General features: G+C 48.8%; 1 protein-coding gene across 1 annotated transcript in view; it reads left to right on the forward strand.

The window, feature by feature from the left end:
• Positions 1-6461, forward strand: part of WDR18 (WD repeat domain 18) — a 42061-nt gene extending 35600 nt beyond the window's left edge. Inside the window, exons 9-10 of the mRNA XM_083421743.1 lie at positions 3585-3653; positions 5172-6461. Coding sequence (XP_083277869.1) covers positions 3585-3653; positions 5172-5303 — 201 coding nt within the window. The 3' untranslated portion in view covers positions 5304-6461. The remainder of the gene's footprint in view (positions 1-3584; positions 3654-5171) is intronic.
• The last annotated feature ends 21232 nt before the right edge of the window (positions 6462-27693 follow it).

Consider the following 27693-nt stretch of genomic DNA (forward strand, 5'->3'; position numbering starts at 1 on the left):
GATAGCCACATCATCTTGAGGTCTGGGGGACTTCAGGTTTCCAGGGGCTGAAATTGCCTACCCCCAGGCCACAGGAGGATCTTTCACTAGGCTTCCCATTGGTCGGCCGCTGTGAGAACAGGCTGCTGAAGCAAACTTTGTGAGGAATGGTTGAAGGAGGTAGGTATGTTTAGTCTGGAAAAGGGGAGACAGGGGAGATATGAGAGCCAGCTTCACATATCTAAAGGACTGGCACATGGAAGAGCTGTTCAGCAGTGGAACAGTCTCCCTCGGGAGATGGTGGACTCTCCTTCTTTGGAGGTTTTTAAGCAGAGGTTGGATGGTCATCTGTCATGGATGCTTGAGCAGAGATTCCTGCATTGCAGGGGGTTGGGCTGGATGACCCTCGCGGTCCCTTACAACTCTATGATTCTGTGACTAGATGGGCCACTGGCCTGACCTTTATTATGTCCTTGAAGGTGAAGAAGGACCTAGAGGGGCAGAGAGAGAGAAGCAAGAGTTTCTGTAACCTTTGAAAAAGGACGCAGCTCCCTTGCTATAAAATAAAACAGAGAGATTGCTGTGAAGGTCCTCTCGCTGTGTGTTTTGTGTGCGTTGAGAGAGGGAGAGAAACCCCAATAACATAATGTCTCCCTTTTGCAGACAGTAATAATCTAGAGATGATAGGGGGGAGGCTGGAATGAGAGTGCCAGAGCCGGGCTCTGCGGATCCCCTCCGTCCTGCGCGCAGGATAAAGATCTCCTCTATCTCCCATTATCGGCTGCGTGTCTGCTCCGAAATTAGAACAGAGAGTCTCGGGCTGCGTGTCTGGAGTTCACGATGAGCTGCTGCTGAGGCTCGAGGTGGTGGGGGGAGGTTTTCCCTTTCCCACTGGTGACGGGAGGCAGGTTTTCAGGCACTTCTGCAAGGTGGCAGAACAGCTGCCTTGCACGCAGAAGGTCCCAAGTTCGAATCTCCAGAGACGACTGAGCTAGAGAGCTTGATGGTTTAGCTCCGTATAAGGCACCTTCCTAGTTAGATCAGCTCTTTGCTTGGAATCATGAGGACCAGAATCTTGCATTATTTGGAAGGAAAGGACCACAGCTCGCTCACAGACCACCTGCTTGGCGTTCAGAAGGTCCCTGGTCCAGCTCCCCACTAATGTCAAGGCCAGGTGGGGCCTGAAACCTTGCCGAGCCACTGCCAGTCTGTGTGGACAATACTGAGGTTGTTGAGGTGTGGTCAGGAAAGGAGCCCTGTGTGGTCAGGCCGGGTAGTGAAAGGCCTCATGTAGCTAGTAATTTCTTCCGGCTTTGTTGCTTGGGGAGACTCCTGTGAGCCAGAGGGCGACCCTCCTTGGTCCCTACACCCAGGGGTCCCTGCCCCCAATTCCGATGCTTCTCTTTCAGCGTGCAGCAGCGCAGAGTCCCAAAATGGCTCTCTGGGCACAGAGTGCTGAGCTTTGGCATGCCAAATGGCAAAGCTGCCTCGAACCGCAAAGGTGTCTGGGACTGGTTGGAGGCAGAGGAATGAGGGGGTCCCAACTGGGGGAACCCCAAGGAAGGAAGGCTCAGAGCCCAGGGAGTGGTGGTGGGACAAGAGTGAGTGGTCAGAGGGAGTAGCCTGGGGGGAGGAGGTGTCAGAAACTGGAGAGGTAACAGGGCTTAGTGAGCAGGGAGAGTTTGTGGCAGAGGGAAGTCCAGGCAGAAACTGAAGCAGGAGAGGAGGGAGGCCAGGAGGCAGAGGGGAAGTCTGGCTGGTAGAGAGTCACAGGTGTCTCCCCCTCCTGCTGCAAAAAGCTCCCCTCCCTGCTGGCCTCCCAGAACCAGGAGAGGCATGAAAAGGGTGGAGGAGAGGTTGGCTGCATGATGGCCCAGTCTCCGATTGCTTGGGGGAAACCCTGGAGAGGAGGGGACTTAGGCAGCTGTGGGAAGGCAGGGACTTTTGATCTCAGCAACTGCTTCATGGGGACAAGACCTACCAGAGATTATTTGGTGTGCTCATTGGGCCTGGCGCTCCTGTGCAGATCCTGGTTTTGCTAATAAAGACTTGACTGCAAGTCGCTCGGTGTGATTTACTGCTGCTCTCTCCTGTCGAAAGGCATGTTCAAACCTTGCTCCCTCCTGCGGCCTGCCTTGTCACTCCTCTCTCATGGCCGGCCAGCTGATCGTATCAGTCCCCTCTCTCTCTGATGGATGTCTTCTCAAAAAAAAAAGCCTCTCAAGCAATCGTTTTGTCCCCTGTTATCACTGTTGGTGCGGTGTGATCCTCTTCCTTTAAAAGAATTCCAAGGCTGGCAGAGCTTCTCCGGATCTCTTTGTGAGAGATTATCCCTTTAGCTTCTTCCTTAAGCGCTGCGGAAACTCTTTATCGGGGAGCACTTGAAATTCTTTGGCTTCCGTCCCCATCATTATGCTGGAATATAGCTTTTGCTCCTAGGGTGTGGCTCTTAAGCCGACAGCTTGCCTTTGGCATCAGCTCGACCGACGCAGAAACCTGGGACATACCTCAATCCAGGGCTCAATCCCCAGCAGAGAGAGCTGGAGAGCTCTCTGGAGAGCTACTGCCAGCCCATGCTGGGAATATTGAGCTAGGTGGCCCCAACAGCCCAACTCGTATGTATTTAAAATAGCTGTGTGGGAACCATGAGGGTTATATGCTTAGTTTTGTGTAAAGCAGTTTCTTGTATCCTCTGCATGGGGGTTAAGGGTTTTTTATTTCATGCTGTAGTGTGTGTGTGTTTGATATAACAAAAAGAACATAACAACAGATAAAAATTTAAACATGGAAAACAAAGCTATAGAATGGGCATAAAACGGGCACAGTTGCACATTGGTTGAAATAACAGAAGTCTGTGAGTACAGTCATACCTCGGGTTACAGACGCTTCAGGTTGTGCATTTTCGGGTTGCGCACTGCGCCAAACCCGGAAGTACCGGAATGGGTTACTTCTGGGTTTTGGCGCATGCGCAGAAGCGTGAATCGCAACCTGCACGTGTGCAGACACGGCGCTACAGGTTGCAAACACTGCTGGTTGCGAACGTGCCTCCCGCACAGATCACATTCGCAACCCGAGCATCCACTGTATGGGATATAGGCATTACCTGGTTATCAAGTCTAGTGGGGACAGCCTGGGTAGCTCTGTTGGTTGGAGCATGTTGCTGACAAGGCCAGGGTTGCAGGTTCAATCCCCACAAGGGACAGCTGCAAATTCCTGCATTGCAGGGGGTGGGACTAGATGATCCTCAGGGTCCCTTCCAACTCTGCAATTCCGTGCCAGATTTGCCAGGCTTGTAACAAGGGTCTCGAAAATGATGGTCCTTCTCTCTGTGTATGTAATAAAGGAGTGCCAAATCATACAAAAAGTGCATGGGAGTTCTGGTCAAAATCTCAAATTACGCACAATTTCCTCCCATTTTCCAGAGCAGTGGGTGCCCAACGCCCTATGTATGATTTGTCAGCTGTTTCCAATTGGGTTGCAATTATTGTTTGAGCTGCTCAGACCATCTATAAGACTGGTTCTTTTGACAACATGTCTACACAATGACATTTTCAAAAATATCCTTGGCTTGTATCTTGAGGCCTCTGTTCTTCTGTCTCCCACAGGGATCCGGAGAAAGCAACCTGGAGAAAAAAGAGCGTCTGTACTCGCAGATGTGTGCGACAAGAGAAAAGGTGAGGCTCTCTATCCCTGCAACAGGCGAGTTTTGAGTTGTGAGAGGCTTGATCTTGACACATTGCAGACTTTCTTTTTTCTTGACCAAATCAGATTTATTGCTAGTTAAGTCAGCCATCGTGCCATTTGCATACATAGACAATAAAAACAAGGCAGGTGTATAAGGCGCACTAAAATACCATTAGCATTTTGCTTTGCAGTAAAGTTTTGGCAATTTTTTTTTTAACAGTAGGCCACACTGTGCACTGCGGCAGGTAATCCTTCACTTTGCTCCCCTTGAAAAGCTGAAATTGAAAAATAAAAACCTTGAGAAATAAAAGCCTAATGCCAGGCGGCAGAGACGTGCTTTTTGAAAAAAGAACCGTGAAAAATCAGATTGGGCCTCTGGTGGAAGCAGTGAGGGGAACCATCAAATCCTTAGAGTTGGAAGGGACCCCTGAGGGTCATCCAGTCCAACCCCCTGCAATGCAGGAACCTCAGCTAAAGTGCTCCTGATAGATGGCCGCCCAACCTCTGCTTTAAACCTCCAAGGAAGGAGAAGCCACAACCTCCCGAGGGAGACGGTTCCACTGTCAAACTGGTTGTGTCGACCCCAGAGCAACTCTCCAAAGCGACTTAATCTCTCTCATCTTAAAAACCGGGAGGGGAGAAAGGGGTCAGGCAAGACTTTGGCAGGGGAAGAGAGTCACCAGTTCTACAGTGGTACCCCGCAAAACGAATGCCTCGGAAGACGAAAAACTCGCTAGACGAAAGGGTTTTTCGTTTTTTGAGGTGCTTCGCAAGACGGATTTTCCTAAGGGCTTGCTTCGCTAGACGAAATGGCCCTGCCTCTCGTGTCATGGTGACGGTCGCTCGCTTCCCCGCTCCTCCGGCTCCCTCCCACCTTCCGGCTGATGGTTACGCCGCTGCCCACCCCCCTCGCGCGCTCCCCTCAGAGAGCCGTTGCCGCCAGCGCCTCTCTCTCCCTGGAGTTGCGCTCCTGAGCCCCGCCACCCTCCAGCAACCGCGTCGCATGGTGGCCACAACGCGCGGGTGAGTCTGAGGTACCAGCTGCGGCAGCTGTCCTGCTTTTCCCCGCCCCTCCCTGCCGTTGTTAGTGTTTAACTGCAGTGGTGTTTCGCAAGATGAAAAAACTCGCGGAACGAATTAATTTCGTCTTGCGAGGCACCACTGTATATTGGATGCAGCTATCTTAAGGGTTTGCATGGGCAAAAGCTGTGTTGGCAGAAGCTCATGGAATTGCAATGCCCTCTGGATGAATGTGGGTTTCGCCATCCCAGGATGGAGTGCCTCTTCTGAATAGAGCCATCCCTCAAATTCTGCCTGGTGGGAGACAGGTTTTCTCCACCTCTTGCCAGGGATGGAGGTCACTGTGGCCCTCACACCAGCCACCTTCTTTGCCGCTGAGTTCAGGGTCCAAGGACGGGCAAAGGCCAATAATCTGATCCTTCCTCCACTTCTCCTCCCGCCCTGGTTCCGCTCCCCATTTAGTTTTTAACCCTCTTTTCCCCTTGCAGAACTTGATGGGCGACCAGGAGCAGCTGAAGATCCAAGTGACTCAGCTGGAGGAAGAAGTGGGCACCTTGCGCAAGATCAACAAAGGCCTCTTCGACTTCTCCAGCCGCCTCATCATGAAGCAGGGCAAATAGCAGGGGGGGGGGGGACCTGCTCCTCCGAGCCCAGCCTGGTGGCAGCAGAGTGCTGCCCCCCTTGGGACAAGAACCTGGCGGCAGCCACACACAGCGCCTGGGTGCCCAAACTCTTCCCTGGTCAGAGGGGCAGGAACGCTGTTCATACCCTTGTCCGCTGGCAGGACCGGACTTCACACATCCAGAAATGGGGGGGGGGGGCAGAGATGGTGTAAGTCAGAATGGTTCGAACAGGACGTTGCAAAAAGACATGGCCGTTCCCCCTTCCTGCTCCTCTGCCTCAAACCAACCAACGGGCCCTTTCTGCATCCTCTCGTTTTGCAAAGGATTCTGGGCTGCACCGTACGACCTGTTGCTGCTCCACCGCTGCCTTTGCCGCCAGGGATTGATGATCAGTAGTACCCCTGCTTCCTTTGGGGGGGCATGCAGGTGGCTTTTGGGGGTTCACCAGCCATTCTGGCATTCCGCAGGCAGATCTCCTGGCCACTGTCAGTCCAGGAGGAGAACGGTCCAAAGCCATTGTCAGCAAAGAGGCCTCAATTCCTTTTAACACTGTGTTTTTGAGAGCGACAGAGAGCCCCCCCCCCCCCAGAAGTGGGGGAGAGGGGAGAGTCTTGTGTTTCATCGTTCCGCAGGCTGCAGAAATGAGGCATTGGATTCTGGGCTGGGTAAACCTCTCTGGGTGAGTTGTGCTTCTCAACGGTTCTCTCCCCTCATTAAAAACATGCACAAATCTCCTAAGCGCTCCCTGCTTTATGAAAGCTAGCCATTCAGGGGTTATGCACCCTCCATGCCTTTTTTACATGCAGGGAGAGATTTATTTATTTACATTCTATTGAGCCTGTGCAAATTAGACCTTCCTGCCATTGAACTGAACCACTAAAATCCACGCAGCTCCGTCATGCACGGTGCGCCAGATCGTATCCTTAACCCTCCTCTTGTTGATCAGGACATGCAGCTCCGTATCCCAAGCTGCTTTTTTTGTACTCTGGTGAATCTGCTTCTCCTTCCTGTCCTCTCTCTTCCCCTACAACCCTTGTCTTTCTTAATTTCTCTTCCTTTAAAAGAAATACCTCTGATTCCATGTCAGAACAAATCCTTTTCCTTTTACTTCTTGTTTTTTTGTACTTTTTTAAAATAAAGGACTGTTTACCGAAATTGCATTTTGGTGGAGTGTTTAGAGAGAAGGCGACTTGAGAGGCAACGGGATTGAAGCATATAAAATTACGCATGGAGAAAGTTGACTAGAGAAAGGGCTTTTCCCTCTCACAACACTAGATCTCGAGGACATTCAAAGAAGCCGAATGCTGAAGGCTCCTCTTGCCCTTAGTCATCACAGCTAAATGGAACCTCCAGATTCAGGGGCAGCCTATCCCTGAATGCATTGTTGCCCTGATACCCTGCCCATGGCCAACAGCAGGACCCAACTGGCCTTTGGAGGCATTTGCTTCCTCCTTCGGCAGAGGGCAAACTGCCATGGTGGTGGCCGTTGGCACTTCTCTGCAGAGAGGTTTCCCCGCTTGCCTCCGGGTCTTTGCAGGAGGCGCATCGCTCAGTACACAGAATCCTAGAATTGTAGTTTGAAAGGGGCCCCAGCAGTCTCATCTGCAATGCTGGAATCTCAGCTACGGCATCCATGACCGAGGGCCACCCAACCTCTGCTTAGAAACCTCCAAGGAAGATGTGGCTTCGCAAGCTGATCTGCAGATCTCGGGTTCTTCTTTCCCTACTGCACAACGGGAGCGGCTTGGGCACGTCCCATTCAATCTCATCTCTCTGCTCCAGACCAGGGTTGACATCTCGGCCCCTGGAGCTGAGCGCTCTCATCCTGGCTTCCTGGAGGGCCCTTTGCTTCTCTGAGCGCAGGGTGGGACCAGCAGCTTCCTCCTCGAGCAAGTAGGCGCCTTGGGATGCAGAGATCACTTTCTGGTTGTCATTCCTCCCTGAAGACCCCGCTGTTTCTGCAGCAGCGCCAGGCAGAGGCTGCCATTTTTATATCCGGCTGTTCAGCCTCTAAGCCAGCTGTTCCTGGATTTTTCTCCGGGCGGCCGCCATCCCCCTTGGTTCCATAAACTCATCCCCAGTGCCCCCTGCCCTGGAAAATGCAACCGCAGTTTGCATGGCACACTGAGAGAACAGCGCAGTGAAATTCAAAGCATCGGCGATTAATGGCACACATAATACAAAACCCAGTTAAAGCTAATTCTACGGAAGGGGCGAAATTGATTCAGTGGTGGCCCAGTCATTTGCAACTCCAGCGCACCCCTAGAGGAAATGGGGGGGGGGGAGAGAAGGCAAAAGACCTATTCGCAAACCGTTACTCTGTGGAACTCGCTGCCAGAAGATGGGATTGCTACTTGCTTAAGGCAACTTGTAACATGTGGGATGCACATTAAGAGCAAAAGATGCTCTTAATCATGAGGTAAAAGATTCACATTGCAGGGGGTTGGACTAGATGACCCTGAAATCCCTTCCAGCGATTCTATGGGAGGAGGGAGAAGCAGTTTATCATCCTCTGAGGCCCTTTTTCGTGTGCCCCTTTCTCATGAGGTCCGGAGGGTGGCAAGGCAAGAGCAGGGCCTTCTCTGCAGTGGCTCCCTGTTTCTGCAATGCTCTCCCCAGGGAGGTTTGCCTGGAGCCTTCACTATGCACCTTTAGGTGCCAGGCAAAAATGTTCACTTTTAGCCAGGCCTTTGCTGATTTAAATGTGTTGTGGAAGGGGAGATTGCTTGTTCCTTTCTACTCTAATTTTTATTATGTATTTTCTGTTTTTTATACCACGATTGTATGTTGTGAACCACCCTCAGGTCTATGGGTATAGGGTGGTATACAAATTTAATCAATAATGATGCCTGCTATAACCCCGTAACAGTGTTTTTAATGGAGCCTCCATGTCCCAGCACAATCTACCCCAGAAGGAGGAACAGCCATTACAAGGGGCAGGGGGGCCCACTAATGTGGATGAGTTAAAAATAGAATTATAAAAATGTATAGAATTATAAAACTGTAGGGACGCAGGTGGTGCTGTGGGTTAAACCACAGAGCCTAGGGCTTGCCGATCAGAAGGTCAGCGGTTCGGATCCCCGCGACGGGGTGAGCTCCTGTTGCTCGGTCCCTGCTCCTGACCTGGAAAAAACTGTCTGCGGACAAACATTGGCTCCCTCGGCCAATAAAGCGAGATGAGCGCCGCAACCCCAGAGTCTGCCACGACTGGACGTAACGGTCAGGGGTCCCTTTACCTTTTTATAGAACTGTAATGTCGGAAGGGGCCATAGGGGTCATCTAGTCCAACCCCCTGCAATGCAGGAATCTTTGGCCCAACTTGGGGCTCGAACCCACGACCCTGAGATGAAGAGCATCTTTTGCAAGAGTCTGAATTCATCAGTCAATCCACACACAGAGATTCTGAATTCCAGTTTCTGGAAACCATAAAAGGGGAGAGGGCCTTGTGGAACCTCCAGGTCAGAGGCAGTCTATCTGGATTCTTAACTTCTTCCTGGTATTTTGCCACTGTAGGAACAGGTTGGGCTGTTGGGTCTCCTTAAGTTCTTCCTTCTCTTTTTAAAGCATTTTCCCTCTTAAAGCAGGAGCGGGAGACCCAGCAGGCTATTCCCAAAAGTGGGGAGAACCCATTTTGATTTAAAGTGTGGCTTAATAACCCAGAGTGTCTGGACCGACTGCCCATCTCGCGTGCCAGTAGGCTTAGATAATAGTGCTTTTAGCTTAATCAATGCCTGCTCCCCTCGTTCCAACAAGGAGCTGAGGGTTGTTTTATGTTTTCAGGAGGAATGCATATTTTGATCCGTTCCTGACCTCGCAAATTAAAGAGTTTTTAACGGGGCCCGTCAGCCAGATGGGTTTATTCCGCTGTCCCCAGAGAACCCCGGACCGATTTTTTTTATTAAAAAAACACAAGCGAACTATTCAAGCTACGGAGGCAGTGATGCTTTCAAATAGCAGTTGCTGGAAGTTTCAGGAAAGGAGATAATGCTGTTGGTTCTGCTTGGCCACTGCAAAGACAAGGTGCAGGATGGGGCCCCTTGGGGGTCTGATCCAGCCACTTCTGACCTTCTGATGGACAAATTTGTGTCTGGTAAGACTATTCTTGGCTACTAGCCATGACGGCGATGCTCTTGCCTACACGGTCGCAGTCAGCAATGCCACACCCGCCATCATTTCTCCGATGAAAATAGGGACGTCCCAAGCGAAAGCAGGACTTTACCGGGATCAAATCAGAAACTGGGACGGCTTCTGTCAATCCGGGTCTGTACCTGGAAAATAGGGACACTTGGAGGGTCTCAGATGCTGACTCCTGAGCCCTGTATCTACAGCTGATGTAGGTACCTACGGGACCACCTCTCCTGGTATGTCCCACGGAGAACCTTAAGGTCCACAAATGACAACACCTTGGAGGTCCCAAGTCAGAAGGTGGTTAGATTGGTCTCACCTAGGGCCAGGGCCTTTTTAGTACTGGCCCCGACTTGGTGGAACACTCTGTCAAAAGAGACTAGGGCCCTGCAGGACTTGACATCTTTCCGCAGGGCCTGCAAGACAGCTGTTCCGCCTGGCCTTTGGCCAAGGCACAGTCCTTTGGTAATCCTCACAGAACTCTGGCCCAATGGTTGCCATTAATTTGAATCTGAACTGATTTTAGAATGTATTTCAATTACAGTCATACCTCGGGATAAATACGCTTCAGGATAAGTATTTTCGGGTTGCGCTTTGCGGCAACCCGGAAGTAACGGAGTGCGTTACTTCCGGGTTTCGCCGCCCGCGCATGCGCAGACGGTCAAAATGACGTCACGCGCATGTGCGGAAGTATGCAACCCGCGCATGCACAAACGCGTCTTACGTTCTATTCAGGATGCGAACGGGACTCTGGAACGGATCCCATTCACATCCCGAGGTACCACTGTAATTGACTGTGATTTTATGTAAACTGCTATTTTTACTGTTGATAGCCACTCTGAGCCCAGCTTTGGCTGGGGAGGGCGGGATATAAATAAAATATTATTATTATGAATATCTGAATATCTCCTACTGTTTATTTATTGCGTTCATATACCCCCTTTTCTCTAAGAAGCGCAAGGTGGTATACATGCTGCTCCCTCCTTCATTTGATCCCCACAACAACCCTGTGAGGTTGGTCATGCCAAGAGGTGGTGGCAGCCGGGGCCACGCCTAGGGAGCCTCAATTTGAACCCTGCTCTCTCCCCCGAGCCAAATACTCTAACCACTGTGCCACGCTGTCTCCCAAGCCTCTGCTTGCACGTTTGGGGGGCAAGAGGCAGCAGCACTATTAGATCACGGTGGCTGGCCAATTGCGGCCGCCCACACCCCAAACTGGCAATCTCCATCCTTTTCTCTTCTCGGAAATAAGGTGCCTCATCTATCTCACTTTAGCCTGTCAGGGCACCAGAAATGAAAAATTGGCTTGCCAGCAGTGGGGTTGAACTGGTCCTTGCCAACGGTGGGGTTTCCTGCCAGGGTCTTCCATCTCCCCTCTGATTCTAGATAAAACCTGGCCTCTGGGACACCATCTCCCCACAGCCCCCCACAGCCTTTCAAATGGGGGTTTGGGGGAACAGGCCTGCCTTCCTTGTATCTTGCGCACCTGCCTTGGCCATCGATCTAGTTAATTAACTGTCGGCCGTTGAGCAGATAAACTATCCATCCTGGGAATTTGCTTAATTGCTTATTTGGACTTGGTGCTAATATATGGTTTTTTTTGTGTGTGTTAAGGAAAACTCTCCCTCTGTGCTATTCTTCCAAGAAGACGGTCTTTCTTCCTTTCCCCTCCCGTTGGATTCGGTCGCCAAAACTGCTGCCTTCTCAGCCTTGCAGAGAGAGGCTGGTCCTTCGCCCTTCTTGAATAGCTCCGTTGGTTACAGCACGGTGCTGATCGTGCCAAAGGCTGCAGATTCAATCCTTTAAGAAGGATGTTGACAAGCTGGGATGTGGGCCCAGGAGGGCGACCAAGATGACCAAGGGCCTGGAAACTAAGCCTGATGAGGAGCGCTTGAAGGAGCTGGGGGTGTTTAGCCTGGGAAAGAGGAGACCGATAGCCATCTTCAAATATCTGAAGGGTTGTCACATAGAAAATGGAGCAAGCTTGTTTTCTCCTGCTGTGGAGGGCAGGACTCGAACCCATGGCTTCAAGTTACAAGAAAGGAGATTCCAACTAACAGTTGGCAGGTGATGGACTCTCCTTTCCTGGAGGCTTTTAAGCAGAAGTTGGATGGCCATCTGTCATGGATGCTTTAGCTGAGATCCCTGCATTGCAGGGGGTTGGACTGGATGACCCTTGGGTGTCCCATTCCAATTCTTACCATTCTATGATTCAAAACCCCTTGATCTGAGAAGAGGCCTTCTTTGCTTTCAGGAGGGAAGCCTTTTCTGAACAGAGGCATGACTCCACCTCTGGAAAGTTTCTCCTCTGATCAGGGATGAGGAACAAGCCCTCTGACAGATGCTGCTCGATTCCATCTCCCAGCCCTAACCATTGGTCCTGCTGGCCGGCCAGGGCTGCTGGAAGTGGAGTCCGAGAACATCCAGAGAGGGCCACTGGCTCCCACATCTCTCTTTCCAGCTAAGACACATCCATTTCCACCTTGGTGTCTGGGGAGCACTTTACAGATAAAAGGCTAAATTGAAAGAAGCTCATCGTCTCACCGGGCACGTTAATTCTCCAAACGGCAGTCGATTTCTGCTCCTTCCATTGATTTGTTTACATAAGCAGAAGACCTTTCGGCAATTCTCTTGGATGCGGGGAGCGGCAGGGCGAGAGGATCCCACAGCCGAGGTTGTATGTGCTCATAGAATCCAAAGAGCTGGGAGGGATCTCAAAGTTGTCACCCAAGGCTGACTCGCTGCCAACGAGCAAAGTCTGCAGATACCTTTTGGGTAGGCCATCTGGATCAACCTGCACTTTTGGAAACCAAAATCTGCCCTTTTTTCCCTTACGGGGTATCCAAGAGCCCATATAGAGCCCTTACGTAGGTTCCCTATTGGTAGGAGAAAATAACAGAGGCCAACCAGAGAATATTGAGAAGCAAAGCAGCTAGTAAGCCTGATCTTTATTGATCTGTTGCAACAGGGTGCTCCCCTCACCTGCAGGAGAGGAAGAGGAACCCAGAACAAAGGTGTGCCTACCCTTATATAGAAATTTTAAATTCCCTGCCCTGGAGCTACAGACCAGCCCTCCATACATCATACATACATCACAGAAGGGGTGTAACCCAAGACCACCACCCCAGATACATCATACCTACATCACAGAAAGGGCAGTCTACAACAGAAATCTGAGTGCATTGTTTACCTCCTGTCTGGCAGGTTACCTGTTAATGCTCACTTGATTGGATACCCTGGGGAGCCTGGCCAGTCTTTTGTAATGATAAATACTTAGTTCATGAGCCAGGTCACAGGCTCACCCTATTCATACACAGACATACCCTTAAGACAGGATTTGTGAAGGAAAAGACAACGGGGAGGCTTTTCCTTGACCTTGCAGAGAAAACATTTGGTCAGTTTGGGAATCAAAAATGGTTTCAGGTCAGTCTTCCGGTGCTGATCTATGTACGTGCTTGGTTGGTACATTTATGAACATTTATTATATATCTAAGACTTTAAAATTCTTATCACAGTAGAATACCACAGTGGAAGGGACCCTAAGAGTCATCTAGTCCAACCCCCTGCCAAGCAGGAACTGCAACTCAAGCCTCCATGTGCATCCAACTTCTGCTTTAAAATCTCCATGGAAGGAGAGGATACCACCTTCTGAGGAGACCTTTACACTGCTGAACAGCTCTCACTGTCAGAAAGCTCTTCCTGATGTTTAGTCGGAATCTCCTTTCCTGTAACTTGAAGTCATGGGTTCGAGTCCTACCCTCCGGAGCAGGAGAAAACAAGCTAGCTCCCTCTTCCATGTGACAGCCCTTGCTTGAGATATTGGAAGATGGCTCTCATATCTCCTCTTTTCCAGGCTAAACATCCCCAACTCATAGAATCATAGAGTCATAGAGTTGGAAGAGACCACAAGGGCCATCGAGTCCAACCCCCTGCCAAGCAGGAAACACCATCAGAGCACTCCTGACATATGGTTGTCAAGCCTCTGCTTAAAGACCTCCAAAGAAGGAGACTCCACCACACTCCTTGGCAGCAAATTCCACTGTCAAACAGCTCTTACTGTCAAGAAGTTCTTCCTAATGTTGAGGTGGAATCTTCTTTCTTGTAGTTTGGATCCATTGCTCCGTGTCCGCTTCTCTGGAGCAGCAGAAAACAACCTTTCTCCCTCCTCTAGGTGACATCCTTTTATATATTTGAACATGGCTATCATATCACCCCTTAACCTCCTCTTCTCCAGGCTAAACATGCCCAGCTCCCTTAGCCGTTCCTCATAAGGCATCGTTTCCAGGCCTTTGACCATTTTGGTTGCCCTCCTCTGGACACGTTCCAGTTTGTCAGTGTCCTTCTTGAACTGTGGTGCCCAGAACTGGACACAGTACTCCAGGTGAGGTCTGACCAGAGCAGAATACAGTGGCACTATTACTTCCCTTGATCTAGATGCTATACTCCTATTGATGCAGCCCAGAATTGCATTGGCTTTTTTAGCTGCCGTGTCACACTGTTGGCTCATGTCAAGTTTGTGGTCAACCAAGACTCCTAAATCCTTTTCACATGTACTGCTCCTTCAAGCGCTCCTCATCAGGCTTACCTTCCAGTCCCTTGATCATCTTGTTCACCCTCCTCTGCCCACCTTCCAGCTTGTCAACGTCCTTCTTAAATTGTGGTGCCCAGAATTGGAAACAGGATTCAGATGTGGTCTGACCAAGGCATAATAGAGTGGGATTGTGACTTCCCTTGACCTTAGGGCTGCCATACGTCTGGATTTTCCCTGACATTACTGGGATTTCAAAGGTGGAATTGATGTCCAGGGGGGAGTTACAAAAGGCGTCACTTTGTCCTAAGCAGGTCAATCAAAAAAATCACTTTTTTGGTGTTATAAAAAAAGCTCAGCAATTTTTGTGGGATCCTGGCTTTTCCTTTGTGAAATATGGCAACCCTACTTGACCTGGACTCATTCATAGACTTGGAAGGGAGCCTGAGGATCATCTAGTCCCACCCGCTGCAAAGAAGGAATATGCCGCTGTTCCACTTGGGTGCAGATAACCTTGGCGTTATCTGCACCCGGCTCTAACCCCCTGAGCTATCCAGTACACTTCATTCCGTACAAGTTCAGGATCAGCACAGACTGGTGTGCTCAGGTCTGTTAAGCATAATGGTTTATGATACGGAAAGGGGGGGGGGCATGTCTTCTTCACCTCCTTCTTCGCTACAATATATCCATTTATTTCCAATTGTCAATGTCAAAAGGGACTAAAATCTATAAAATTCATAGAAAATCAACGTGCCAATTTGCTCAATTTCTCTAGGACTCCATGACACCTCCCCTGTCCTCCATAATCCCTCAAGCAAGGTGTCAAGACCCTAATCCTGTCAAATCACTCTGCCAAGCCTTTCCTCTGGGCAATGCCAGGTGGCAGACTATGCATACATGGACCATTGTCTTCTCATCACCGGTACTCAGGATGTGCTTACCTGCACATATCTCCAGCTCTGCATATTCCCCCCTCCCTCCTCCATATGTTAATCCTGTGTAACCCAACCTCTTCTTAATGTATTCATGATGTAATCTGTGTAACCCAACCTCTTCTTAATATATTCATGATGTAATCTGTGTAACCCAACCTCTTCTTAATGTATTCATGATGTAACTGGGATGTATTTTGCACTGTATTCTGGGACATGGAGGGAAGTTTCAAAAGTTCATGTCACCCCTTTCTCGCTGTTCAATCTCGCCTTGAACCTGTTGCGCAATAAACTTGGATCTTCTGCAGTTTGCTCCTGTCTCCGGCTGAACTCATTTTCCTCCGCAGGGACCCGCGGACTTAGTCTGACGAGCTGGGTGGCAGAGCAGCCTCGCACCCAGATTTTACCATAACAGTTTAATTTGCACAGAAATGAGAAATGTATTAAGGTTCAAAATGGAAAATGGCTCCATGTGTATTGCTCACACCGGGTGTTTTCCACAAGAGTTTTTCTAAAGGACCCTGAGCTCTTGCTGAGTTAACGATCAGCTAACAGGTAGCTAACATGTGAGGGTTTGCAAACCTGGGATCATGGGAGAGGTATTGGGTCGCCATCTCGATTTTGAAAGGAGTTGCTTTTGAGTCCTCTTGGCCTCCCAAAATGAATGGGTTGAAGATGCAAGTGGAGATATCTCTCTGAAAACCACAGGGAGAACAAGGCACGGAAATGGCTCTCTTGAAGGAAAACAGCCTGGAGAGAGAGAGAGAGACCTTTTTGCTTATAGGTCTGTTTGGATTATTTCACATTTTGTAAGATGCTCAACCTGTGCTGCACAGCACAAGATATTGTATGGATATTTTCGATGTTTTAATTCTGCGTAAAAGTTTGAATAATATTTTCAGGGGTGTGGACAAGGCTTCCTTTCCAAAGGAGACAGTTCTTATGCTTCCAGTTGCTTCAAGCTTTGCAGGATTTAATATCTGCAACAAGGTCCTGCTTGCCAGCTTCCCTTTGGGGGCATTTGGGGGCCACACTGAGAACAGGAGGGCACCCCTTGGGTTGCTATAAGAGTTTTATAAAGGTCATATATATATATATATATATATATATATATATATATATAGTAGGTAAAGGTACCCCTGACTATTAGGTTCAGTTGTGGCTGACTCTGGGGTTGCGGCGCTCATCTCGCTTTACTGGCCAAGGGAGCCGGCGTTCAGCTTCCGGGTCATGTGGCCAGCAGGACTAAGCCGCTTCTGGCGAACCAGAGCAGCGCACGGAAACGCCGTTTACCTTCCCGCCAGAGCGGTACCTATTTATCTACTTGCACTTTGACGTGCTTTCGAACTGCTAGGTTGGCAGGAGCAGGGACCGAGCTCACCTCATCACGGGGATTCGAACCGCTGACCTTCTGATCAGCAAGTCCTAGGCTCTGTGGTTTAACCCACAGCGCCACCCGCGTCCCATATATAAAATAGATGTTCATAAATGTAGCATGCAAACACATACAAATATGTAAACCACATGTCTGAAACCCACAGAAAAGTCCTGAAACCATTTTCTCTCTCCCAAAATGACCTCAACTATTTCTCTGGAAGGTCGAAGGAAATGGGAAATCTCCCCATTGTCTCTTTCACAAATCCTGCCTTAAGATATGAATAGGGTGTGAGCCTGTGACCTGTGACCTGAATTCAGGAACTGAGTAGTTATCATAACAAGAGAGTGGCCAGGATGCCCAGGTAATCCAATCAGGTAACCTGGCAGACAGGAAGAAACAACACACCCAGATTTCTGCCCCTTCTCTGATGTATTCAGGGAGTGGTCTTGGGCCACACCCCTTCTGTGATGTATGTATGATGTTTCTGGGGTGGTCTTGGACTCCAGGGTGGGCAATTTAAAATGTCTATATAAGGGCTTGAATTCTGGTGCTGGAAGAGACTCTTGAGAGTCCCATGGACTGCAAGGAGATCAAACCTCTCCATTCTGAAGGAAATCAGCCCTGAGTGCTCACTGGAAGGACAGATCCTGAAGCTGAGGCTCCAATACTTTGGCCACCTCAGGAGAAGAGAAGACTCCCTGGAAAAGACCCTGATGTTGGGAAATATGGAGGGCACAAGGAGAAGAGGACGACAGAGGACTAGATGGTTGGACAGTGTTCTCGAAGCGACCAGCATGAGTTTGACCAAACTGCGGGAGGCAGTGGAAGACAGGAGTGCCTGGCGTGCTCTGGTCCAGAGTTGGACACGACTCAACAACTAAACAACAACAACAATATAAGGGCTTGCGTGCATGGCTCGGGGTCCCCCCCCATTGCAGCAGCTTTAATAAAGATCAGGCCTACTAGCTGCTTTGCTTCTCAGTATTCTCTGGTTGGTCTCTGTTATTTTCTCCGACCGATGGAGAACCTACAAAAGGACTCTATTTGGGCTCTTGGGTACCCCATAAGTGAAAAGGAGAAGGGTTTTTGTTTTGTTTTGTTTTTTGTTTATTTTTTATTAAAGAATTTCTTGTTTTACAGAAGTAAGCGTAGTGTCTCATATTTTTTCCATGTAACATTTTTACAAATCCGTTTCATTTGTTGAGACATTAGGGGGAAGGAAAAAAAAGAAGGGGTGGAGGGAGGGAAGATGGGTGGGGTTGGGTGGCAATGTTTCTGTTATGCTGAATGTATGTAGGGTTTGGTGTCAGCGTTGCTTGTGCTGTTCACTTGTGTTCCTTTGGTGCTGAGAGAGGTTGGGGTTGGCCCAGGGTGTGGTTGTTTGTTTGTGATTGGCTGTGGTGAGGTGGGTGGGTGTTTTGGATCAGGTTAGCCATATTGATTTGTATGCTGTTGGTGGATTATTGTCGTTGCCTTGTTGGGCTGTGTATGTGATAAAGGGGAGTGTCTTCTTCTGTTTGTCCCCATGTCAGTTTCCATTTATTGGTTAATTCTTCTAGTAGGGCTGTTTCCCATACTATTTGGTACCATTGGTCCATGCTTACTCCTGACAGGTCTCTCCAGTGTCTGGCTATGATGCTTCTGGCTGCTGAAAGTAGGTGGGTTAGGAGTTCTTTGTGGTGTAAATGGGCATTATTGTCTTGGAAGATGTTTAGTAAGACCAATTCTGGGGTGAAGGAGCATTTTTTTTCTCATAACACAATAGTGCGCCTTTAGCTGCTCACCCGCTCACCACAGGCGAGTAGCTCTTCTGGAAAAATTGGAGGAGAACGGCAACACCCCGCATTTCTGTGCCCTTGACCACACGGCAGGGAGGGGCACTTCCATCTCTGCGAAGCACCAAGCAGAGACGCCATCTCCTCTCCAGTTTGCACGCCTGGCGGGAGATCTCCCTGGCAGATCTCATGCTGTCAGTCATGCTGTCTCTCAGCAGGAATTAAATGTTGGGGGAGAACCCGAGCTTCCTTGCCCTGTCCTATTTATTCTCCTTCTGCCCCGTCAATCATCCGCTGCTGACCCAAAAGTGCAAAGTGAAGATGCTCGGCTAAGTTTTGCTGACGGAGGAGAGATGGTCGCTCTGTTCATCCGGAGATTCTGTTTTCTTTCACTTGGGAAGAATCCTCAAATCTTAAGAGGTGGGATGAGACAAGATGGATGCAAGAGGAATGACCCGCCAAAGATGGAGCCTGTCGTGGATGGATCCCTTGAGATTCCTGCCTTGAAGGGGGTAGGACTAGATGACCCTACAATTCAATGATTCGTTGTGGAAAACAAGCCCTAGCTCAGCTAGGTATAATTGTCAATTATTATTCCTTATTACCATTATTTATTTTTATCCATTTCATTTACAAACCTCCTCCTACATCTCCAAGTATTCTGCAGTAGAATGTAAGAATTGCACATATTAGAAACAATTTTGAATTCATCCAGATACCAACTGATATTTTATATATATCTCCTCTCCACCGAGGAAGACTTGATCTTGTTAAAAATGATCTTATTAGAAGGAGGTGGGATTAGACAAAATCGATGGGAGAAGATCGATCTGTCCAGGACAGCCTGGTTAGAAGGGACTGTATCCATTATCCATACTCAGAGGAAACTTATCGAAATAAAAGGGGCATGGTTAATTTAGGCCCATTGATATCAAAGGGTCTACTCTGAGTAAAAGAATAATTTGAGAGGCAATCAAAATAGATGCACTCTGAACATAGGTCACAGGTTCCCAACCATTTCTGCAGCCTACTGAGACCGGTGGGGCAGAAGGCAAGGGAGACCCAGAATTGGGCAGAGGAAGTGAGGGGCAGAGCCAAACCACTCGCGTTCCAACCTTCTCCTTCTGTTCCTTCTCCTCCCTGCTGACTTCTACAAGGGGGAAGACTTGAGACTGAGGAGGAGGAGGAAGATGACACAGCTGGGCAATATATCAATATATTATGCAAAAACCAGTTTGAAGCCCTTATCATGATAATCAGTTTCACAATTTTTGACCTGGCAATATATCGCGATGTGTGCGTTTGTGTGCAATGCAAAATCACGATGGAGCAGGGGAAACCGTGGAGCTAGCCAATGCCTCTACCTGACTCCATCCTTATTTCAGACCTTGTGATAGAAGAAGAAGAGGAGGAGGAGGAGGAGGAGGAGTTTGGATTTGATATCCCGCCTTTCACTCCCATTCAGGAGTCTCAAAGCGGCTAACAATCACCTTTCCCTTCCTCCCCCACAACAAACACTCTGTGAGGTGCGTGGGGCTGAGAGACTTCAAGGGAGTGTGACTGGCCCAGGTCACCCAGCAGCTGCAGGTGGAGGAGCGGAGACTCGAACCCGGTTCACCAGATTACGAGTCCACCGCTCTTAACCACTCCACCACACTGGCTCCCAGAGCAATACAGTGGTACCTTGGGTTAAGAACTAAATTCGTTCTGGAGGAATGTTCTTAACCTGAAGACCACTTTAACTAATGGGGCCTCCTGCTGCCGCCGTGCGATTTCTGTTCTCATCCTGAAGCAAAGTTCTTAACCTGAAGCACCATTTCTGGGTTAGCGGAGTCTGCAACCTGAAGCGTCTGTAACCTGAAGCATCTGTAACCCGAGGTACCACTGTATACTGTGACGTTTAGCTGCTGATACATCACGATGTTGAAAACCAGATCTCGCCCGGCCCCAGTGACAGGAAGGGTGTCCCTGCTCCCTGTCTGTAAGCCAGAAAGCAGGCAAGTGGGGGCTGGCAGAGGTCACTCATTCAAACACTGACCAGCCCCTGGGGGGCCACGGTCAGAGACGGGGTGACGTGGGGTGTCAAGCTTCACATATACACTTCGACCTGAATCTAGGATTCTATATTTCATACAATTATGGGACTCTTGGCCTGCTCCTTGTGGGGTCGTTTGTCCACCTTTGCTCCCCACCCTGCACTCAGATCTCACCTGTGGCTCCTAGAAGCTGCCAGCAGGCGACAGCGGCCACAGTCTTGGGAATGGCTTTGACTGGCCAGCTGAACCAGGTGAGGGGAGCTGATGGGTCTCAAATCCTCAGTGAGTTAGGGGCTTCTACTGCATGCAAAGATAGGTTCCAGTGAACAGAGTGGATGAGACCAGGAGTGGATCCAATGGTGAAGAAGGTGATTTCTGTTTGAGCTGTAGAGGGACGTGAGGTGCAGATGGCACTAATCTCCTATCTTTTAGAAGACATCTGAAGTCAGCCCTGTTTAGGGAAGCTTTAATGTTTACTAGATTATTGTAGTTTAATATTCTGTTGGAAGCTTCCCAGATGGGCGGGGTATAAATAAATTATTATTATTATTATTATTATTATTATTATTATTAAACTCTGACCCTAAACTTCCACTGCCTTGCAGGACATCTTTGGGAGAAGAAAAGACTAAGGAGGAATATGAGTAGAATGTGTCCTTTTATTTTAAATGCATCTCTGGGTTATTTGTGGGGCATAGGAATTTGTTCATTCCCCCCCCCCACCAAATATAGTCTGGCCCCCACAGTGTCTGAGGGACATTGGACCCCTGCTGAAAAAGTTTGCTGACTCCTGGAGTAAAGCCTACAGAAATCTGGAGTGGAGTCCCTAAGGCAGTTGGATGGCGTCTTATACCCCTCCTTCCAGCAACTCCTGGTGCCAGATGTCTTGCTCTGCTTTCCTTTGGACCCCCTCAGTGAGGCCAAGAGGGGGGTCCTGTCGTCTGGGCATCCTGGACCCCCAGACCCACAGCCCAGGCGTGCACCCCAAGGAGGTGACTTTGGTGCTGCGAATGCAGCAGTTGGGCTTGTTATGTACTGACGTTCTCACCCTGGGCCAGCAGGGGGATACAGTAGATAGTTTTCACTCAGGTCCACGTCGGGGAAACCCTGGGTTGTTGTTGCTACAATGTTGACAGCCGGCTGCCTATAAAAGCAGGCCGGCTGAGCTGTTTGCTGTTCAGTTCTGTTCCAGCTTACAAAATAAAGAGCAGCTTTGGAGAAATCGCTGTGTCGTCCGCCATGTCTACCCACTATTCAACAGGGCTTCACCCCTGGAGGCACACTCCATTGTCTCTCAGAACTGCGGAGTTAAAAGGGCCATTTTGTCGAACTTCCCGCAATGCACGAATCACAGCTAAGATGTTGCGAGACAAACATATCTTCTGAAGTGTGGCTAGCCGCTACTGTTCAACAGATCTGCTGATTCCTTGAGAGAAAGCAAGAGGAAGATATTCCATCGAAATTCAGCCTCCCGTTCGGCAGGGAAAAAAGCAAGGACCATCTCAGAAATGGCAAGCAATCGAGATGATTTAAAAGGCTAATAGTTCAGCAGAAGGAGAGAGAGAGAGAGATGGAGAAAAATGACCTGTTGAGTCAGTCCATCTTTCACTCTGGTGACTTTGCAGGGTGCTGTACAACTTGTCTATCTGCATCTGTACAAAGCAGAGATGAAAGATGTTCAGGGTTCCCCACCCCCGCAAACCTCCTCCTCCTGCAAAACAGTTAACTCATATCACACCACCTCCTTCTGTCTCAGGAAATCTAGTGTTTAGCCTGCAGGGAAGAAAATAAGAATCATAGAACTGTGATGTTGGAAGGGACCCTGGGGGTCATCTAGTCCAACCTGCTGCAATGCGGGAATCACAGCTGAAAAATTCTTGACGCCATCTGCTTAAAATCCTCCAGTCCACCACCTTTCCAAGGAAGTTGAAGATGGTTCTCCTATCTTCTCTCAGCCTCTTCTTTCCCAGGCTAAATGCCCCCCAATTCCCTCAGCTGTTCCTCATAGGCTTGGTTTCCTGACCCTGAATCATCTTGGTCTCCCCCCTCTCCTCTCTAGAATAGCTAATGCAATTCTTGGTTGCATCCACAGAAGTCTAGAATCATAGAATCCTAGAGTTGGAAGAGACCACAAGGGCCATCGAGTCCAACCTCCTGCCAAGCAGGAAACACCATCAGAGCACTCCTGACATATGGTTGTCAAGCCTCTGCTTAAAGACCTCCAAAGAAGGAGACTCCACCACACTCCTTGGCAGCAAATTCCACTGTCAAACAGCTCTTACTGTCAGGAAGTTCTTCCTAATGTTGAGGTGGAATCTTCTTTCTTGTAGTTTGGATCCATTGCTCCGTGTCCGCTTCTCTGGAGCAGCAGAAAACAACCTTTCTCCCTCCTCTAGGTGACATCCTTTTATATATTTGAACATGGCTATCATATCACCCCTTAACCTCCTCTTCTCCAGGCTAAACATGCCCAGCTCCCTTAGCCGTTCCTCATAAGGCATTGTTTCCAGGCCTTTGACCATTTTGGTTGCCCTCCTCTGGAAACGTTCCAGTTTGTCAGTGTGCTTCTTGAACTGTGGTGCCCAGAACTGAACACAGTATTCCAGGTGAGGTCTGACCAGAGCAGAATACAGTGGCTGTTGACAAGCTGGAAGGTGGGCAGAGGAGGGAGACCAAGATGATGAAGGGTCTGGAAACCAAACCATATGAGGAACGGTTGAAGGAGTTGGGTATGTTTCGTTTGGAGAAGAGGAGATTGAGAGAAGATAGGAGAACCATCTTCAAATATCTCAAGGGCTGTCACATGGAAGAGGGAAAAGCTTGTTTTCTCCTGATCTGGAGGGCAGGACTCGAACCCATGGCTTCACGTCACAAGGAAGGAGATACCAACTAAACACCAGGAAGAACTTTCTGTTGGCAAGAGCTGTTCAACAGTGGAATGATCTCCCTTGGGAAGTAGTGGACTCTCCTTCCTTGGAGGTTTTTAAGCAGAAGTTGGGTGGCCACCTGTCCTGGATGTTCTAGCTGACATCCCTGCATTGCAGGGGGTTGAACTAGATGGCCTTCGGGGGGGGGGGTCCCTTCCAACTCTACAATTCTATGTTTCTGTGATTCCAAATCTTCCAGCTTGTCAGCATCTTTCTTAAATTGCAGTGGCCAGAATTGGTCACAGTATTCCCGGTATGGTCTGACCAAGGCAGAAGACAGTGGGACTATTATTTTCCTTGCTCTGTTTAAGCAGCCTAGAATAGCGTTAGCTTTTTTTTGCTGTTGCATCACACAGTTGTCTCATGTTCATCTTGTGGTCCACCAAGACCCCTAGGTCCTTCTCACATGTACTACTGGCAAGCCAGGTGTTCTCCGTCCAATATTTTTGCGCCCGGTTATTCCCGCCTAAGTGCAGAACCTTATGTTTGCCACTATAAAAATTAATTTTGTTTGCTTTGGTTCAGTTCTCCAGTCTGTTCCATAATAAGCCTTCGATTTAGGAGGGGGGGTTGTTGGTCGTCATCTGAGTCCTCCCCTATCCTGGTTTTTAAAAACGGGAGAGCATTTCCCCCCATGTATCCAAAGCTGAAGACGTGGGCAGAACTGGGCTGGAAGGAGAGGGTTCGGAATCCATCACCTCATTGCAGCTCATTACATTTGCCTGCGGGGTGATCAATATTTTTGGGCAAGGGACATTTGGCAATTATGATTCATTTTCTAAAAAACCACCGCTTTTTAAAGTGGTGGTTATTATCATAATTGGTTTTTGGTTTTATGGAGGGAGCTGCTGTTTGGGGCCAGCTGAGATTAAAACAAGATTTTGCAATTTCAACAACCCCCATAAAAGGAGCGCGGATTCCTTCACATAGACCCATTGGAGGGGCGTGTGCAGCTAAGTTAGAGTAGACCTATTTCAATGACTGCACCTAAGTTATTAGCTTCCCCCTCTCCTTGTTTCACCCCCACAACAACCCTCTGAGGTAGGTTGGACTGAGGTAGAACCATAGAATTGTAGAGTTGGAAGGGACCCCTGAGGGCCATCTAGTCTAACCCCAGGTCTTGTCGTCTCCCAGGTCTTGGTCAGACACTGAAACCCCGCTGCCCCCCTATTTCAAGGGGTCTACTCTGGGGAGGACTAAGATTTGGACACAACCCACAGTTACTGATGGACAGGAATGTCACAACGATGGAAGCAGTAGTTGCTGCTTGTCCCCGTGACCTCAAGGCAAGCTGGTATAGTGGTCAGAGTGCCAGACGAGGACATGGGAGACCCGGGTTCAAATCCTATGTGACCTTGGGTCAATCACTGTCCCCAAATCCTACTCAGAGTTAGACCCAGTGAAATGAATGAACCTAAGCTAAGTCATGCCTATTAACTTCAATAGAGTCTACTCTGAGTAGGATTAGCATCGAATACCAACCCTGGCTTGGATCTGATTTGAACGGGGTGGGGTGGGGGAGAGAGGACAGTGTGAAAATGCCAAAAAACAAAAAGAACAAATGTGATTAAATTTCTTTATTTTGCTGGCAAGGTTTTGACTTATTCCGCACAGCTGGCAGAGTCCATCTCTTCACCCCTCTGATTTCCCACGCCGTTTTTTTTAAAAGCCTCTGTAAATCTAAAAGCGGGGGGAAATAGATTACCTGATTACCTCTGCACAGCTGTTGCAGAGTTTCCGGAAGACCTGCTATCTTTCTCTCGCAGTTCTTTCAAAATGGGGAAAAAAACTGATTAAAGGAAAAGGGAGGTGGAATCCACAGAATCGTAGAGTTGGAAGGGACCCCAATGGTCATCTAGTCCAACCCCTGCGATTCTTGTCCCTCTGTTTTAAAAACTGCTCAAACTTCCACGTGGAGAGAAAGCGTGAGAAGAAGAAAGCAGCAATCGTTGGTCAAATGATGTTGGAATGTGCCCAGGGAATGCAATCAGTGACCATTATCAGGTACCCTGGCAGAAAAGCTTTCTGCTGTAGATTGCCTCTAATGATGTATGTGTGACGGTCTTTAGCTAAGGGGGTTGGGCAATGTCAAAAGTCTTTAAAGATTCCTGCACACTTTTGTTCAGTGCCTCTCCTTCTTTGCCTTCCACTGGATCCTGCCTCCATCCATTCTTCTCTGGACTTAGGGGACTCAGAGTCCCACGGGGAGCTGGGGAGCAAAAGCAAAACCCCAGTTTGTATATCAGGGTCCCACACTGGGTGGAAGATTCTTACATGACAGGGGCTAGACAAGATGACCCCCATTCTCCCAACTCTACAAGTCTGTGATTCTGCGAAAAAACCATATACATTACCAAATAAAAATAAAAATGTTTTGTAGTTAACCAGACCGTAACCTAATACAGAATTTATAAAAATGAATTCCAAATATTGTCGAACTTGTCCCTGGCAAAGTCTACGTTTCTGTGCAACTTGTTCATGCGTAGCCAGTTTGTACATATCTTCAATCCAGCCGTTGAAGGCAGATGCGTTTTAATTTTTCCAGTTCATCAATACCTGTCTTTTTGCTGTAATAAGAGTGTGGAAAGTCCATTCATATTGTCCCTTTGTTAGGTTTCATATATTGGGTATATAATTCAAATCTTTTCCTCTGCAAATGTAAGTTTGTTCCGTAGAGCTGTGTTGATCGTCTCTCTTACCATCTGCCAGGAATTTTTTGATGTGGGAGATTGCACAAATGTCTGCTTTAGAGTAGTGTTATCTCTGTCATACCTCCAGCAGCTCGATGTCTTAGAATACTCCTTTTATAAACAAGCATAATGGAGTCCAGTAAGTTCTAAATATTATTTTTTTGTTGTATGAGTCTTGATTTGAGGTCCAGACAATATAGGTACCTGAAAATGGCTGTCATTTGCAAACGTGGTGCCCCCTCTCCCCAGACTTTCAAAAGCCCATTTTATAACCCCATCTATGTGGGGAGATGGGACATCTTGACTGCATGGCCCTGCAATGGGAAAGGACCCTTTGCACATGCTCAGAGGTTGCCTCCTCACCATATCACCCGCTGCAGGCCAGAGATTCTGGGTCTGCCTGGGGTGGTGAGTCTTCAAATTAAGATGTTTCCATACCAAATCGATAAGCACCAAAGAGGCCAGAAGATGTTATTTTGGGAATGTACTATTTTACTATTGTCATAGGAATAAAGCTTTTTAAACTCTCCGATTCCTTTCTCTTTTATAGGAGTCCGGACTTAAATAGATAACAGTTTGTGAGATGTTTTATCGATCCCTTGTTGAGGGGAAAGAGACAATCTTTCTTCCAAAGGGGAGACAATTATCCTTTATATAAAGTGTTAGTTGACTCTCAAGGAGGGATTTCACCTTCTCTTCCACCACCTTTAAAAACTGCACTGTTAAAAACTGCCTGGAAGGCAATAACCACAGCTGCACCAGCTGGATTTCTGCCTGTTGCAAAGTTGCTGGGAGTTCAGTTAGGGAGAGAGAAATGGCTCTGCTGACAGAGATGCCGTTGGCTCCATAAACTCCCATAAGACCCCAGACAACATGGCCATTTGTTGGCATCCATCTGTCTCGAGAGACAATAGAAGTGACCTCCCCAGGACCCAAGCCTGGGCAGTGTGTCTGGGGGTCCTGGGCTGCCCAGGTGACAAGACCCCCCTCTCAGCCTCACTGACGGGGTCCAAAGAAAAGCAGAGCAAAACATTTGGCACCAGCTTGGCTGCAGGAGTTGCCGGAAGGAGGCTTGCAAGGCGCCATCCAACCGCCTTAGGGATTCCACTCTGGATTTGAGTTGGGCTTCCTCCCGAGCCTTTTTTCCTCCTGAAGATATCCTGCAAGGCAGCGGAGGTTTAGGATCAGAGCTTCCTTCTCCTGCCTGGGCTCCCTTCCCAGGTGGACGGGCCAATCTACAGCTCAGGCAGAAATCGCTTTCTTGACTATTGGACCCGTCCCATCCGCTTCATCTTTGCATGCAGCCTGTCTTCGCATGCAGAAAAAGCCCCTAACTCGCAGAGGGGTTGCGACCCATCGGCTCCCCTCAGCTGGTTTAGCCGGCCAGTCAAAACCGTTCCCAGGATTGTGGCCGCTGTCGTCTGCTGACAGCTTCTAGGAGTCGCAGGTGAGAACTGAGTGCAGGTGGGGACCGAAGAAGAGGAGGAAGAAGAGGAGGAGGAGTTTGGATTTGATATCCCGCTTTATAGGGTAGTCTCAAAGCAGTAACATTCTCCTTTCCCTTCCTCGCCCACAACAAACGCTCTGTGAGGTGAGTGGGGCTGAGAGACTTCAGAGAAGTGTGACTAGCAAGGTCACCCAGCAGCTGCATGTGGAGGAGCGGAGACTCGAACCCGGTTCACCAGATTACACGTCTACAGTTCTTAACTACTACACACCACACTGGCTGTAGTTTAGTGGAAAAACAACCCCAGGAGCACACATGACGCCCATGAGAGGTGCTACCCCTCCCCATGCAAGATAAAAGCACAAAATAGATAAGAAAACAAGAACAGCAGCAAAAAACCCCCCCAGTAACGCCACCTTCTATGAGAGATAGTTAATTATCCATTTATTAGCCGCCAAGCAATTGTCATGGCCAGTTATGGAGAAAGCGCGACTCTGCTGTCTCATAAAGCACAACAGACGAAGGTTTTCGAAATGAGAGATGTGGATA

The sequence above is a fragment of the Podarcis tiliguerta genome, assembly GCF_965153285.1.
Source record: "Podarcis tiliguerta genome assembly, chromosome: 18".
Lineage (NCBI taxonomy): Eukaryota > Metazoa > Chordata > Lepidosauria > Squamata > Lacertidae > Podarcis > Podarcis tiliguerta.